The sequence below is a fragment of the Clytia hemisphaerica genome, unplaced genomic scaffold, assembly GCF_902728285.1.
Source record: "Clytia hemisphaerica strain Z4C2 unplaced genomic scaffold, Clytia hemisphaerica genome assembly, whole genome shotgun sequence".
Taxonomy (NCBI): Eukaryota; Metazoa; Cnidaria; class Hydrozoa; order Leptothecata; family Clytiidae; genus Clytia; species Clytia hemisphaerica.
In genome coordinates, this window is record NW_027104315.1 from 1 (window position 1) to 15080 (window position 15080).

At 36.2% G+C, this 15080-nt stretch overlaps 1 protein-coding gene across 1 annotated transcript; it reads right to left on the reverse strand.

The window, feature by feature from the left end:
• Window positions 1–74: 74 nt before the first annotated feature.
• Window positions 75–3657, reverse strand: LOC136817573 (uncharacterized; the record flags this gene model as incomplete). Its single annotated transcript, XM_067073897.1, is given in 3 exon segments — window positions 75–245; window positions 699–1026; window positions 3492–3657. Coding segments are annotated over 3 exon segments (610 nt in total), but the record flags the coding sequence as incomplete, so codon positions are not given.
• Window positions 3658–15080: the final 11423 nt, after the last annotated feature.

The window sequence follows — 15080 nt, forward strand, 5'->3', positions numbered from 1 at the left end:
ATAATAAAGTACAATCGAACAATCTGAAAATCTTAAGCCTAATCTGTAATGCTACCTATCCAACAAATTCATACCTCCTGTAGGATTCAATAACGCTCCAAAGACAGGATCCATCGGGTCTTTAGAATCAGTTCTACACGCCAGCCAATCACAGACCACTTTACCAAACAACAGTTGCTGTCGTGTTCCCCAATAGAATGAGTGCTTTCCTTCTAAAACTTCCGAGTGTCCTTTTTCTACACCAGCTTAAAAAGAAAGTGGAACCGATGTTTAAAAGTTATGTGTAAGAAAATGGGAGGGTATCTGTTATAACAAGCCAACTGGAAATTTCTAGCATCTAATGGTATTTTTGTTTCGATCTTCCGTCCGATATGTTATAACAACCTATATACAGGTTGAATAATGTCTTTTTGAAGGATTAAATGCAAGTTCTTAAAAGTATTGTAGTTTTTTAGTCCATCACACATTTATTTTCATTAGAAATTTTATTCAATTTGAAATGTCTTTTCCCAAAGCCCGAACGGCACACAGCGTCAAAACAACGTCCACATTACATTCATAACGTCCAAATAACGTTATTTGAACGTTAAAACAACGTTGTGTGCCAGCTGGGAGTGTACAGTCATTTTTAGACAGCTCTCTTAAGCCGTAAGTAAAACAAAAGTAAGAAAAAAAAAGTAACATATAAATAATCTTACAGGTGCGTTGTTGATAAAAGTGTTTGAATGTGTCTGCATCATCGAGTAACCGTTGGTGGCATTCATCAATACTTTCACAATCACCAGTACAAACTCGAAGCTCGGCTAGCTCCTTTAACATGTCTTTCATTGGTTGTGTAATTTCAAATTGATCACTTGAAACTCGTCGGATTTCTTCGTCCATTTTTGAGAGAATAATTCCGAGATGTGTTTTAGGTTCGTAATTGGTTTGTTTGTTTTGTTCATCGGAAAGCGATCGACGAAAGAATTGCCAAGCTAACGACCAAAAGGTAGCGTCATCTGGGATAGGACGACCGTCAGTTCTGCCCTGAAGAAAAGTTAATACTTTATGAAGAAATTTCGATACATAGTTTGCCAAAAATAAATAACTCACCAAGGGATCAACATGAACATACGAACAACTAGACATCCATCTTTTATTATCTCATTGAGGCGAGCTTTGTTGCCGCCTTTATTTCAAATTCTATATACGGGAATCCGTCAAAACTATTTTGTCCTTTAATTGGTCCAGCGCGCAGCAGAATGGACCTTTAAAAAGCAACTGATCAAAAAGATTTTGTCTTTGTCGGGGCCTGTGCGCGCAATAAATTAACAAGTCCAGGCTAAACCAACCGCCGATCTAGAATTTTTGCCCCGCTTACCCGCGCGATGTTTGACCTATGTTTTGGATTGAATTGGTAGTAGAGTCAAATTTCCCGGTTAGATTAAAGGGTTGTTTCAGGTAGGGTCAGGTAGGGTTAGGGTTTTAGCCTCCGGGTAGAGTTTGGAGTAAATACCATGTTTATTACCAACTTTGAACTCCTTAATGCAGTTGTGACTCGATGGCCGAGTGGTTAAGGTGCTGGCGTTCTAATCTTAGGTGCTTTGTATATAGTGGGTTCGAATCCCCTAAGCGGCAAATGTTTCGAAATTTCGGGAAATGCATCAAAAACTTTCAAAACTTATCAATACAAAGAAAGTGTCAAAGAATAGAAGCTCAGAGTGGAGGATGGGAAGGAAATTTTTTTGCATCACTTAAGGAACCCGGTACGAACGACATTCGGTTATTGTCACTTCAGCTGGACCTTCACGCCGCTCCGGCTTCTTGTTTTGCATTTAAAACTTTGATAAAAGCTTGAAAACTACTCACGAAAAGGCTTCTCAAACTGTCTAATAATTTAGCTAAAATGCTTAGTTAAAAATTGTTCAAATGTTAATTTAAATCCTTGAATTTTAAGTACACTGATGTATCACAGTGCCGTAGCAAGGGGGCATCCCAATAATTTTTTTAAAAATTGTTATTTTGCAAAATGCAAAGTTTTTCTTTTTTAAATCGTCATAATTGTCGCAAAAATCGCAGTTTTAGAAGATAAAACGCTTGAAAAGTACAACAAAAAAGGTTTCGAGAGCAAGAATGGGTGAAAATCTTTCAAACAGTCAACTTGATGATTCGATTTCGATCAGGCAACTTAATGAGTCGAGCTACACAACCATATTGACGCGACAGATACAAAATTCGACAAAACTATTTCTCCCTTGCATCGTTCATCTTTGGTTGTGTTAACACTGTATACCTTGCCAAAATTTGGTACCTGGTAAAGACAGGAAGGAGGTGTTCGGGACATCATAGTATAAGAAAGCCGCGGCTTTCTTATAGTATGGTGACATTTATTAACCCTTATTTAAGTACCAATGACGAGTATACTAGACATGGGCTATAGAGATCGTCATTTTTGGTCTAACTCGTAGGAATTGGATTGGTTTCATCGTCGAGCAAAACAAAATCAAAGCAAGATTTTAAGCCAAAAAGTTAAAAAAATTGCAAAAATTTGACAAAAATCAACTTTCTTAAGAATTTGACCGTATTTTGACCATTTTTTGTCAACGAATGGCCCTGCTTGACCTGATTCTGTCCTCTAGCGAGATAATTGTAAATTTTACTACTGGGCACCTTTCTACCAATCAGGTAGATTGCTTTAATTGGGGGAGGGGTTTATATTTTTACGGTGTGACGAGATTGACCCTTTTTAGACGGGATTTGACAAAAAAAAAAGACAGGAAAACGGTATTTTAAAATCAGACGGCGACGGTGTTTGGCCTTATTTTTTGTCACTATGCCAGTATTTGAATCTGTATAAACCGGTGTGACGGTGTTATTATTTTTTTTCAATTTTCAGGATTCCAGGATTCAGCAAAAATGTTGACGGGGAAACGTTATTTCGAACCCCTACAAACCCCCCCCCCTTAATTCCCTTTACCTACCCTTAGCCGCCACCCACCCCGCCCTTCCTAAATCGAGCAGCGCCGAAGGCGTATAAAAGAAAGAGGAGACTCTAAGTTATCAAACGAGCTATGAATAAGCTTCTAACTCCTTCTAGATCCAGAGATATAAGCCTTTAAAGCCCGGGGGTACTAGGGCAAGATGGGTTACGGGGATGCTCCGCTGGTCAGGGTACCTTTTTTAACCTCCACGAGTCCCAGGTAGGGTCGCAAAAACACCAAAATAGAAAAATCAGTCCCTCGTAGGGTGCCTATTTTTGGAAAATTTGGGGAAAAAGTAGAAAATTTGAGAACATTTTTGGAATTTCAGGGTTACTTCTTTCGCAAATTTCGTCCCACGTAGGGTCCATTTTTCGAACCTCAGCGGAGCACCCCCGTCGGTCGACAAGGGTAGTACCCCCCGGGCTTTAAAGTTTGAAACATCGATTAACTTTTAAAAAAGTTGGAAAAAAATGACCGCGGTACTTAAAGGGTTAAAAACATATCTAGATAGTAAAACCAATAAAGCCTTACATCCAATTCCGTGGTTTGTCCATAAAACTGGGTGAAAACAACTGATTTGCAATATTGGACGACTTGATCAGTGGGATCGGCATCACGATTGAATGATATCCATCCACCCATTGTAATATCGTTTTCTAAAAATCTATTTTCCTTCACTCTGAAAAATATCAAAACCACTAATGTTAAACATGCTTTATTTACTTAACTCAAGGAGCTTTAAGTGAAATCCAAATATTTTATTTAAATTCGTCGTTTGCTTTAATGTCCGGTCTTTTTTTATCAACTATTGTACTTATAATTCAAAAGAAAATATCTCATAACTTATGATTGAAAGCAGACAAATCAACAAATTTCAGAAAAAAACAATAAGTTTCTCAGGCCCTTTAAGTGGTTCGGAAATGAATTAATTATATTTTTCCTCTTTTCTACGATTTCTCTGATTCAGTCTAAAAAGACCCGTTTTAAAAAATTATTCTTTTCAGACAGGAAAAAACGCCACCATCTACAAGATCTTTCGCTCATTTCGTTGATCATTATCTATAGACCAGCGTCCGAGATTCAAAAAAGGCCTTAAAAATGGTTTTCGTAGGGCACCCCTTAGATCAGGGCAAATTTTTGATATTATGCTCCTAATAGGGTGTAGAATTGACAAAAAAAATTTGCCCTTCGAATCTCCTGCAGTTTTCGAGTGAATCGATTTTTAGTTAATCGATAGAACTTATCAAGGGTCCCCCTTTACTAACGGTTTTTTTGAAGTCTGAAAATCAAAATTCTGAGACTACCAACGGATTCAGCGTGAAAAGTAGATAAAGAAAATGGGGTTATTTGTTAAGTTTCGAGCACTTGGTGCCGAGAAATGGCATTTTTAAGGCGAAAAATCGACGTTTTTGGCGTTTTCCGATGACGTCAGCATTTTCATAGGAGCATTTTCAGAAAAAACCATTCCCACAGCAGGATAGCTCTGAATTAGTAGTATCCAAAAATGGTATGGTAACTTTCAATGTATAGATCAAAAATAAATCAAAAAATCAATAATAACAAACCAGAAATTCACTATGCCCTCCTTCACACAAAATTTTTTAAACAAGTATAAAGCCCTATAAAGGTACAGATTTTTTCTGAACATTGATATATCAGGTCTGTCTTTAAAAATCAATAATGACTCTTTGAGTCTCTATCATTTATTTGATGCGTGTCCTACACTTTTAAAGTCATTAATTGAGCAATTATGTCCGTTGTCATTTACATAAAGATTATTTAATAAACAAAATCTAGTCTACATAATATACAGCTCCGGGCTTTTGGAGAAGGAGTTTTGCGCTCGAAACGAAGGAAGATATGACGTAGCCTAACGAAATCCTATTCTTGTAAACATTCCTTTATAAAAAAAGAGCCATTGGGTTTAGAGGCCCGGAATTCCCGAGTTATTTTTTCCGAGTTAAAAAGACTGAGTTACGAAAAAACCGAGTTGTCCCGAGTTATGACGTCATTTTTGGAATTTAGTGACGTCATTCTACATTTCATAACTCGGTTTATTTTGCTTCCTTTAACTTTCCGAGTTATTTTCCATTTTTTAACTCGGGAATTTTTGCTTCCTCTAGCTTTCCGAGTTATTTTTCTTCATAAAAAAACACCAGCTTTAATCTATTGATCGAAACCACAGGCACACCACAAATTTACTATCATTTTTATTGAAAAGTTCTTAAAAGTATTCTATTGAGGATTTCAATCCTTTTTGGGCAGGTTGGGCCTACTGGTCTCCGCCTACTTTGTTTTTTTATGAAGAAAAATAACTCGGAAAGCTAAATAAAGGAAGCAGCAAAAGTTCCCGAGTTAAAAAAATAGAAAATAACTTGGAAAGTTAAAGGAAGCAAAAGTTCCCGAGTTAAAAACAAGAGCCGCAAAGATGCGGATAAATATTTCCTTTACAAATGTTAAAATAATAATTGATATCCTCAAAAGATTTCAAAGTGCTTTACATCTCAGATAACATCAAGCAACACAAGTCCCTAAGAATTTCAAAATTCCATTTATGTTATTGCCAGTATTTATTTATTCATAAGACGACTGTAGGTTCAATTCAAAGTAGAGTAGAGCCAAGTAGAGTGTTGTTGAACACATCAAAAGACCTGATTATATAATTATTATTTTAAGCGCTGATTTCCAGAAATATCATATAGCCAAAAAGGGCAAATATTTAAAATGAAAGAATGACAAAAAGGAGAATATTTCACGCAGTAAGAAAACCAAAGAAAATTTTATATATTTTCAAAATAATGAGATGAAATATTTTGCATTATACTTTCATATATATAAAATATTGTAAAAAATATAAAAATTTAAAGTAACTTTTGGAGTTTTTTGAAATAATGTACGTGCTAAAAAGTAAAAATCTTTCAAAACAGGGAAACAATTTCATATTTTCCGACAGAATGCAAAAAAAAAAAATCTCATTTTTATATACTGGGAAACATTTCATAATCTGAAAGAATGTCGATAGGAAAAAATTCCCCTAACATAAGCCATTTTGTGATTTCCGAAAGCATGCTGCAAGAGCAAAAATAATGTCACATACTTGGAAACAATCAAAATTTCCAAAAAAATTTCAGAAAATAAAATAAATTGTCATGCCAGGAAATCACTTGAGTTTTCTTCATTTTTTAAATGCACGTGGAAGAAAATGTAAAAATCACGACAAAAGTTTTCCACGTTTTAAATGTGCATACCGTCAACTGCTTTAACTTGGGACGATTGGTCAAAACATGGGACTGTTTGATATCTGGTCTGTATTTTCACTAACTTGTTAAATCTCTTTGATAACAAATTTGATTTGATAACTCCACCAAGTTTATCAATCATACTGCCTTTCATAACATGTCACGATAACTTTCACTGATATGTAGCGACGATTGGAGAATTAGAGAACACATGCTGCCTAACTGCCTATCGCCCGATGGGATTAACAAATAACGCGTGTGTAAATTGCTGTGCGAGTGATGTCAAACGCTCCATCGTTTTGCCATTTTTTCAATACACCGTTCATTAACTCAAATCAAATGACTTTGGAGGTTCGGTGAAATGGTGACCAAATCGCCGTCCCATGTTTTGTCAGATAGTCCCAAGTTGGAGCAGTTGACGGTAAGAAAATCTCCAAATTCACGACAAAAGTTTCCACGTTTAAAACACACGTTGCAAAAGATCTCTAAATTCACAACTAAAGTTTTCCACGTTTTAAAATGCATGCGGGGAAGAAAATCTGGTTCAAGCTGGTTCAAGAAAAATTTTAATTGTACATGTGAGGTGATTTCAAATTATTTACATCCATATTCAATGCAATAAACCTTTTAAGAAGTATAACATAACATTCTTCATATTGGGGCCGTGGTGTTCCGGATCCGGTTATCAGCTTTAAAATTTGAAATTTATAACCGCAACGAGTTTTCACTAACTGTCACTAACCCCAGCAGTTAATTCATTGTTGTAGATAAAAAACCAAGGGAAATTCAATCATTAACCAGTCAATTTTGCTCCATGTTAAAAATTTTTAGCTAAAATCAGTTCATCAACCATTCCCATTGTTGCATAGACCTTTTCGCCTTTGCGTCCGCCATATTGAGTTGTATGCAAAAATTATGGTTGCCGAATTGCCGTGGTGAAATTCCCTTAGAAAGTATGCAAAACATATGCAAAAAGAAAGTATTAAATAAAAACTTACATGCATAATTGGCATTATACTAAAGTGTAATCTTGTAGAAGAAAGATTAAATTTGCTTCTCTTGAAAACTAAAAACAATTATATTCACTCATCTCTTACATAGAACAAGCACTTCAAAAAACCATAACATTAGACAGAATCTCAAACTGAAAAATCACCCGCGAAGGTAAAAAACAATCCTTATTCGGCTGACGGCAAATTATTCTCCTGGGAATAGAGCCGCCAAATGATCAAATCAAAACATTGAGAAAGTGTGACGTCATAATTACTGCTTTCAGTTTGCGTGTTTTGAAAGTTTGATGTGTGTACTCCGTCTTCGTGGAATTTCTTAATGGCATGAAAACAGAATATGCAATGTCTTTAAGAACAAATTCCTAAAAGGCTTTTGTTGTTCTGTAAATATTTCCTTTTGGATTAAGAAATTCCATCTTTTATTGTTCTAATGATTATAATATTTATTTATAAGATGCTTTGTTGTCTTTTTAATCTTTGTGTAAACTTGCATATGTTTTGCATACATTCCAACTAAATCCAACCACGGCATTTTCGTTCCTGTATTTTTGCATACAATTCAATATGGCGGACGCAAAGGCGAAAAGGTCTATTGTCGGCATTGCATTTGGGTGCAAACTTTTTTCATATTGCAAGTATATATGTAATTTTTCAGGTATAACATGGTCAGATTTATTCACAGTCAATTGCCTTCGAACGATTTATGCAAATATACAAACAAAATTGAAGTTAGTTCGTTGTGAAAGTTGATAAAATGTCCTGTTTTTCCAAGACCAACAAGAGATTGTATTATCTCATTCCAAACCAACAGAATGTAAACGAAACATCAAATCCAGAAAGGAATATTAAGAAAAGTTCACTATCGACCATTCCTTGTGACAATCGTACAAAAATCATGATCTATTTCAACTCATCAAAGCATATGTTATAAATCAGAGCAAAGAAAAGTAACGAAAGAGCAAAAAGATCTTTGTTTTGACAGTTAGAAACAAAGCAATACGCTTCTCAAACGGCCGACGTTGCCCGATCGACAAGGAAAATAGAGCGCCGTACGGATATCTACCACAGACGTTTCTCGGAGAAATGACGTCTTCCGCCTCAAAAAAAGAACATCCTACTGTTTTTACCACCGGAGCTTGATTGCCCCGCAGGGGCTTTTGTTGCTTCACGTAGCGGACCTGCTTACGATGGCCCAGAAGGCTCAAAACACGCACTTCTAGTTTTTACGCACTTCCAGTTCTTATAAAATTTGTGAACTAGAACTGCTTAGGGTCAATGGCCCAGAAGGCTCAAGTGACACTGCGCACTTCTGACTTTTTGTCAGGGCGGGAAATTTCCAAGCGAGCGGCCCGCGCGATGAAATTTTTTTCGGTCTTTAAAATGAATGTCGAGTTACGCAAAATGAGTTAACATTTCCGAGTTGTTCATATCAAGAGTTACAGGTTAAAATTTCCGAGTTAAGTGCTGGTCAGCAAAATCCCCCCTCCCCAACCTCGTCCCCGTGTATCCCAGGCTTTATTTACGTTACTGATTGACGCCAGAGAATACCCTGGTGTTGGCTGATGCGAGTTCCCCCTCTCAGAGGGGGAACTTCTCAAAACAATACGTCATAAAAAAATCTGACGTTACAAAGTTACACTGCAATGCAATGGTTTCAAACCCAGGAACGAATGAAATCTGACGTTTTGTTTTTGAATTACGTAATCTTGCGCGTTCGAAAACCAGCCAATGCCAGGGTATTATCTAGCGCTATCAGTAAGCATAAAAAAGCTGATAATGCGCAGGGAACGAGGTTGCCCCCCTCCCCAGTGGCAAAAATCGGGGAAGCAAAAAGTGAAAAAATATCAACTTTGTTTTTTTGCCTCCGCGCCGCCCGCTAGCATTTTCCAGGAAAATAACTCGAAAATCTAAAAGAAACGAGAAATGATTCGAAAATTTAAATGAGTTAAGATACCATCAGAGATAACTCGAGATTTTAAAGTCACGGAAAAAAATGAGCAACAAAATTGAGAATGACGTCATATAGAAGGTACAAAATGACGTCAAAATTTCCGAAAAATGACGTGATAACTCGGGTTTTTTCGTAACTCGGTTTTTTTAACTCGAGAAAAATAACTTGGGATTTCCAAGCCTCTTCGCTATTATCATCAACTCATTTATTACAACTCAGTATCTATTTTGCTGACCAGAACGGCTATCTTTCGAGGGGGAATTTTGCGTCTCTAAAATATTTTTAGAAATGCGCAGTGTCGTCACAAAAAAACTCGGAAGTGCGCAGTGTCTTGTGAGCCTTCTGGGCCATGACCCTAGACAGTTCTAGTTCACAAATTTTATAAGAACTGGAAGTGCGTGGTGAGCCTTAGGGGCCATCGTACCTGCTCGCCAGAAAAATATTCATGATTCAGATTCATGTTGTTTCTTCCGATTCTGAGCGGGCCGCGCGCGGTTAAAAAATGTTCGCGCGCGATATCTCTTTTGCTGCTACTTGTATTGATTTCCTAGCTATGCATGGACAGAGAAGGTAGCTTCCCGTCTGCACTCATAGACATAAGAGGTTTTACTCTTATGTCTATGCTGCACTGCCAGTCCACACAGCTAAAAGCTTTCACAAACAACAAACAGCACACAAGATTTTATTTTTGCTTGGTTAATATCTTTTTAACGTAGTTGCTCAACTGGATTTACTTGAGGGACATTGTTTGCTACTGAATGAATAACTATCAAACTACTGATATTAGATCAAACCTTATACAATTGTCTGAATGGACGATGGACATCTTCAATGACAGTTTGTTACACACACACACACACAGACAGAGTGTTATGCGCTGCTCTAACGAAACCCTGCTGATATTATAAAGGCATAGACAAAAGGGAAATTGACCGTTAATTCATATTGTTTACCTATATAGTGATTTCATTTTGAAGGAAATTAAATTGAAATTTTTGGTGGAAAGACAAAACCCAGAGTACCCTATAATTATATGGATATTGCATGTGCCGAAAGTAATTTTTCAAAGAGTAAGCCTTGCGCCAAAACGTGCCAAAAACTGGTACCAACATCTAGTGTCGAGTTTCTTACAAAAGGTTTAGTGAGTGAGACATGCCAATGAAAATATACTATGACTAACATGAACTGATTCATTCTCGTGGACATTTGAAGCACAGTGTTACAGCAAAAAAATGGTTGTGCATGGGAAGCAGCGAGCAGAAAAATGTAAACAGAAGCGGTAACAAAGCCGAAAACGATGGATTATGAAGTATTTGATGCTATTTTGTGAATAATTCTTTACGCCAATATTGAAGCTTAAAAAGCAAACTTTGAAAATGCTGTTTATGTCACTGTGTCAGAACGGTACTTCGATATGTAATGTACGCCGAAGATTTTCAGCCTCATATTATGAACAGACTCGAACACTCTCTCTATTAATACCCCCACGCCACATTGTACCGTATTGATGTTGAACGCAGGAGTATACTTTGCTCAAATCAAATCTAAACAAACTTTTTGACTTTTTAGAACCAGATGTCCAATAAAATGCAAACACAATGTTGTACCTACATATGAAGTGAAAAGTTTTTAACCATGTTGACGGTGGTTGCAACAGGACACGGTATCTGAAAATTCCCCTGGCAATTTTGAGAGCAACTATCAAATTCATATCTTTAGTAACCATGAAGAAATTTTATTCTAACTGAAACTTTTTTGCAGAAACACGTATAAAGATTGTTAAAGTTTTTCAGATAATTTTCAGTAACCTTTGATACAAATAAATTACATCTACAGTATGCCACCAGTCCAAAGTTACTTACTTTTTAAATTTCAAATCAAATGACTGAAATTATATTCAATTTCATTTTCAAATTCACCTTTTAATCTGCATTATGTATATTCTTTATGAAAGGGAAGCACTTTCAGTTTCACAGTACACATTCTTATGTTTGGGTTTTCAAAAGGGATTTTTATTAGATTTTTATCTTGTGATTGAAGAAAATCAACTTTGATATCATTCTAGTTCTTAAAATGTTGCGAAACCTGTAATGGTTTTAATTTAAGTCACTTTGCATCAGAAAGGGTAGATTAAACATGTTTTTTTTTGGATTGAAACTTTCGTTATGTATGGATCTTACTGAGAAAATTTTAACCGCATCGGCTCGTGCTTCTTAACTTTAAACAGCTCTAGTAACATTGAGCACTTTTTATGAAGACTCATTTCACCAATTTATAGTCTGATTATGATTCCCTTGCTCTCTTCATGACTAAGTTCCTCTGGGCTAATATCTGCTATCGGCGGGGCATTCATAGCGTCAGCTAATTGCTAGTTTAAAAAGAGACTCATGTACAAACTCACGAAATTGACCAAAACCGAGCGTTAGACTTGGAGAAGGAGAAGGAGAAGGAGAAGAAATTTTACCGTTTTAACAAATATTTCCTATATAATAGGAAATATTTAAAAATTCAAAAATAACTCGGAAAGTTAAAGGAAGCAATCAATGTTTAGAAAAAGGGGTTACGCGCGCTCCAGAACGCTTAAGTACGTTCCTCCACTCTGTTTGCGTTGCAAATAATAGTGAGGTTAAGTATACCAAGATAATCACGACGACGGACGAAAAATGTAATAGGCTAGTGGAAATACGAAATTTGATTGGTTGCAACTCACTAGCCTGTTATGTTAAATTTTCGTTCGTCGTCGTGATTTTACCGATTTACTTAACCTCACTAATATTGAGGTAATCCAGGATAATCACGACGATCGGCGAAAAATTTAAGGCTAGTGAAAATACGCTATTTTATTGGTTGAAACTCACTAGCATGTTACATTTTTCGGCCGTTTTCGTGATGATGCCGATTTGCTAGTTAACCTCACAAATATTTAAGAGTGTAGAGAGTCTTGAGAAACACTAGTGAAAGGTGAAAACAACAGCTTTTTAATTGGATATTCATTTTCTGGGAAATCTGTTAGACAAATCTAGAGTGCCTTTTCTGGGTACATATGTCGGGGGAAAGTGACGAAAATTATAAGAATTAAGGCGACGACATTTTTCCTATTTTTTATCCCCAGCCGAAAATTTTACAACAGCCCTAAAATATCTGAAAAACGCATTGGCCAAAGGGAATGTAAAAAGAAATTCCAAAATACCAAAATTCTAAAAATTTAAAAAAATCCCAAAAATTGAGTATATTGCACCAGCCCAGGGAGCGGGGGTACCTTTTTTCACCTTCACAAGTCCCAGGTAAATGCCGCAAAAACACATTTCAGTCCCATTCAGGTCGCTTTTATTCAAAAGAGAGTCCCACGAACGAAGAGTCAATTTTTCGAACCTCTCGCTGCGTATTATCAGCTTTTTATGCTTTACTGATAGCGCCCTTTTACTTCCGCCTTGTAGTTTCGAATGTTTTTATTCGAAAATCTAATTCGAACGTTATAGATTCGAACGAAAATATTCGATTTTAGTGTTTGCATCTTTTGACAAAATAGAGAAGCATTTTTCGATCCCAGAAGCTTTGTTTCGCAGTGAGGGGTGGTGCAAATTTTTCAGAGATGTATTTGAAAGTTTCTAGACTGATAATTGAAAATGCAGATGGTGTACAGTATTATTTCGATAGAGAAGAAACCACCCTTCATCATTGGATTAATCAGATTGAAAGCACTGAGTCTTTTTCTATGTTTTTGTTTCGATATCCATGGAAAAGAAAAGCAGAGGAAAAAGGAGTTCCATGATTGAAACGTATGCGTTGGTTGTAATAATGGTTAAAAAAGACAACATTTTTGAAACAGTAAAACAATGTGAATAATTTCTTGATTATCGTCAAGCCGTAATGATCGTTGAGATTCTTAAAAAGTCAATCACGTACCTTTGTCGCAAACGAGAGAATCGGGAGAGAACTTTTATAAATATCGCTCGTCATATGGTTTTTAAATACAAGACATTACATTCAGTTACATTTCCCTTATTATGATATCAGAAATCTCGCATATTGGCAAACATTCAAGAATCTCAATTTTTTGTATGCAGTGATGAAAAACTGTTTGGCTTCACACGGACAATACCAAAAGCTGAAAATATTTGGATCATGTCAAGTAGTAGTTTTATAAATTTATTAGTTCATCATATTTGATTTTAGTGTATTTTATGGAAGAACTCCAAATTAAAAGTTCAACGGAAAATATTTTTGTTGCGTTTTCCCCCTTTCCCTTTCCCTTTGACACTCCCTACTCCGAAAGTCATCTTTTCGACTGTTTTAGATTTGATTTTTCTCAGACAGGCCTGTCTGTTGTTGTTGAGTAAAATACCAAAAGCTGAAAATATTTGGATCATGTCAAGTAGTAGTTTTATAAATTTATTAGTTCATCAGATTTGATTTTAGTGTATTTTATGGAAGAACTCCAAATTAAAGGGACATAACAGTACTTGCGAAATTTGTAAACAAACTGTATGCAGCGGATACAAAATCAAAACAAATGTCACATGTCAAAATAAAAAATCAAACCAAATATGGCTAATTTTGATTGTTCAATTGTTTTACAAGTTTGTTTTGGACACGTGATTTTAATTGTTCTTTTTAATGACACGTGGTTCGCGCAGTGTTTACATTTTACTACTATAATGTCCCTTTAAAAGTTCAACGGAAAATATTTTTGTTGCGTTTTCCCCCTTTCCCTTTCCCTTTGACACTCCCTACTCCGAAAGTCATCTTTTCGACTGTTTTAGATTTGATTACGCACGAGCGAGCGCAGCGAGCGAGTGCGATTCTTTTGGTTATCTGATATTCCGATGGCGTATTGGCGGCCGCCCACGCTAAAGCTCTAAAGGAGCGGACCAATATACCATCGGAGACCTATAGTAGTCATCGTTTGATGTACCGCATCACAGTCGTGTCTAGCCGTCCTTACACTTTTTGCTTGACTATCAGTTGCACCCGACTGAATTTAGCATGAAAATCTCTGCTGCCTGAGAAGGCTTGAGAAATATTCAAACCTTCGATTGTTGGCTGTTTTTGGTTTATTTTGGTGGATTTATTGAAACTTGACAGTTTCATTACTTTTTCAGTATCATATTTAGTACCTAGTGTAATTTCTTAGTAAGTGCACCAAGTTAAAAATGCTTGACATTATGATTATTATCTTTTGTTATTTATTTGTTTTTGGTGGTTGATGGTTGACTGGTTATATTTTCAAAGGCCAAATCAAAGAAAGCATATCAGGTATGTTTTATTTACTTTTACCAATAATTTTTATGCTGAAATTTTAAACTGCTGCATTCCAATTTAGACCTTTAGTTAGAGCCTGTTGACCGCCCTCCATCCATCATGCAGAGCAGCGGACCGCCCCCAACCCCAACCCACATCAACAAACTTGTTGATCATATCATGACCTGTGTGTTGTTTATTTGGAAAAGCCAGAATCCTCCTTCATCAATAACAAAGTTGGAGGGAGGTTCCCATATATTGTATCAGTCTCTTGGGGAAAAAGCTTTTATTTTTTGGTAATAGGACCATCTTTGCCTGTTTCGCCAAACTCTATTTTTAGAGGCTGACATGCATATTTCAGGTAGTGAAAGATCTAGTGCAGGTGTAATTTTCATTTGGTGTGTTGAGGCAAGCTTAGTGATTTTGGAAATAGCAAAAAGTTCACATATTGCTGTAAAAATTGGACTAGATTGAGGGAAATTTGGCTCATGGCCACTCTCTTCTAATTGTTTGGTTCGTGACATTGCTTGTTTACTTTTTTTAGGCAGTAAAAGATCTTGAATAGGTGAAATTGTCATTCGATGTGAGGAGACAAACTTATTTATTCTAGTAGCAGCAAAGAATTCGCATTTTATTGCTATAAATTGAACTGTAATTGGGTTTGGGTTTAGAGCCACTC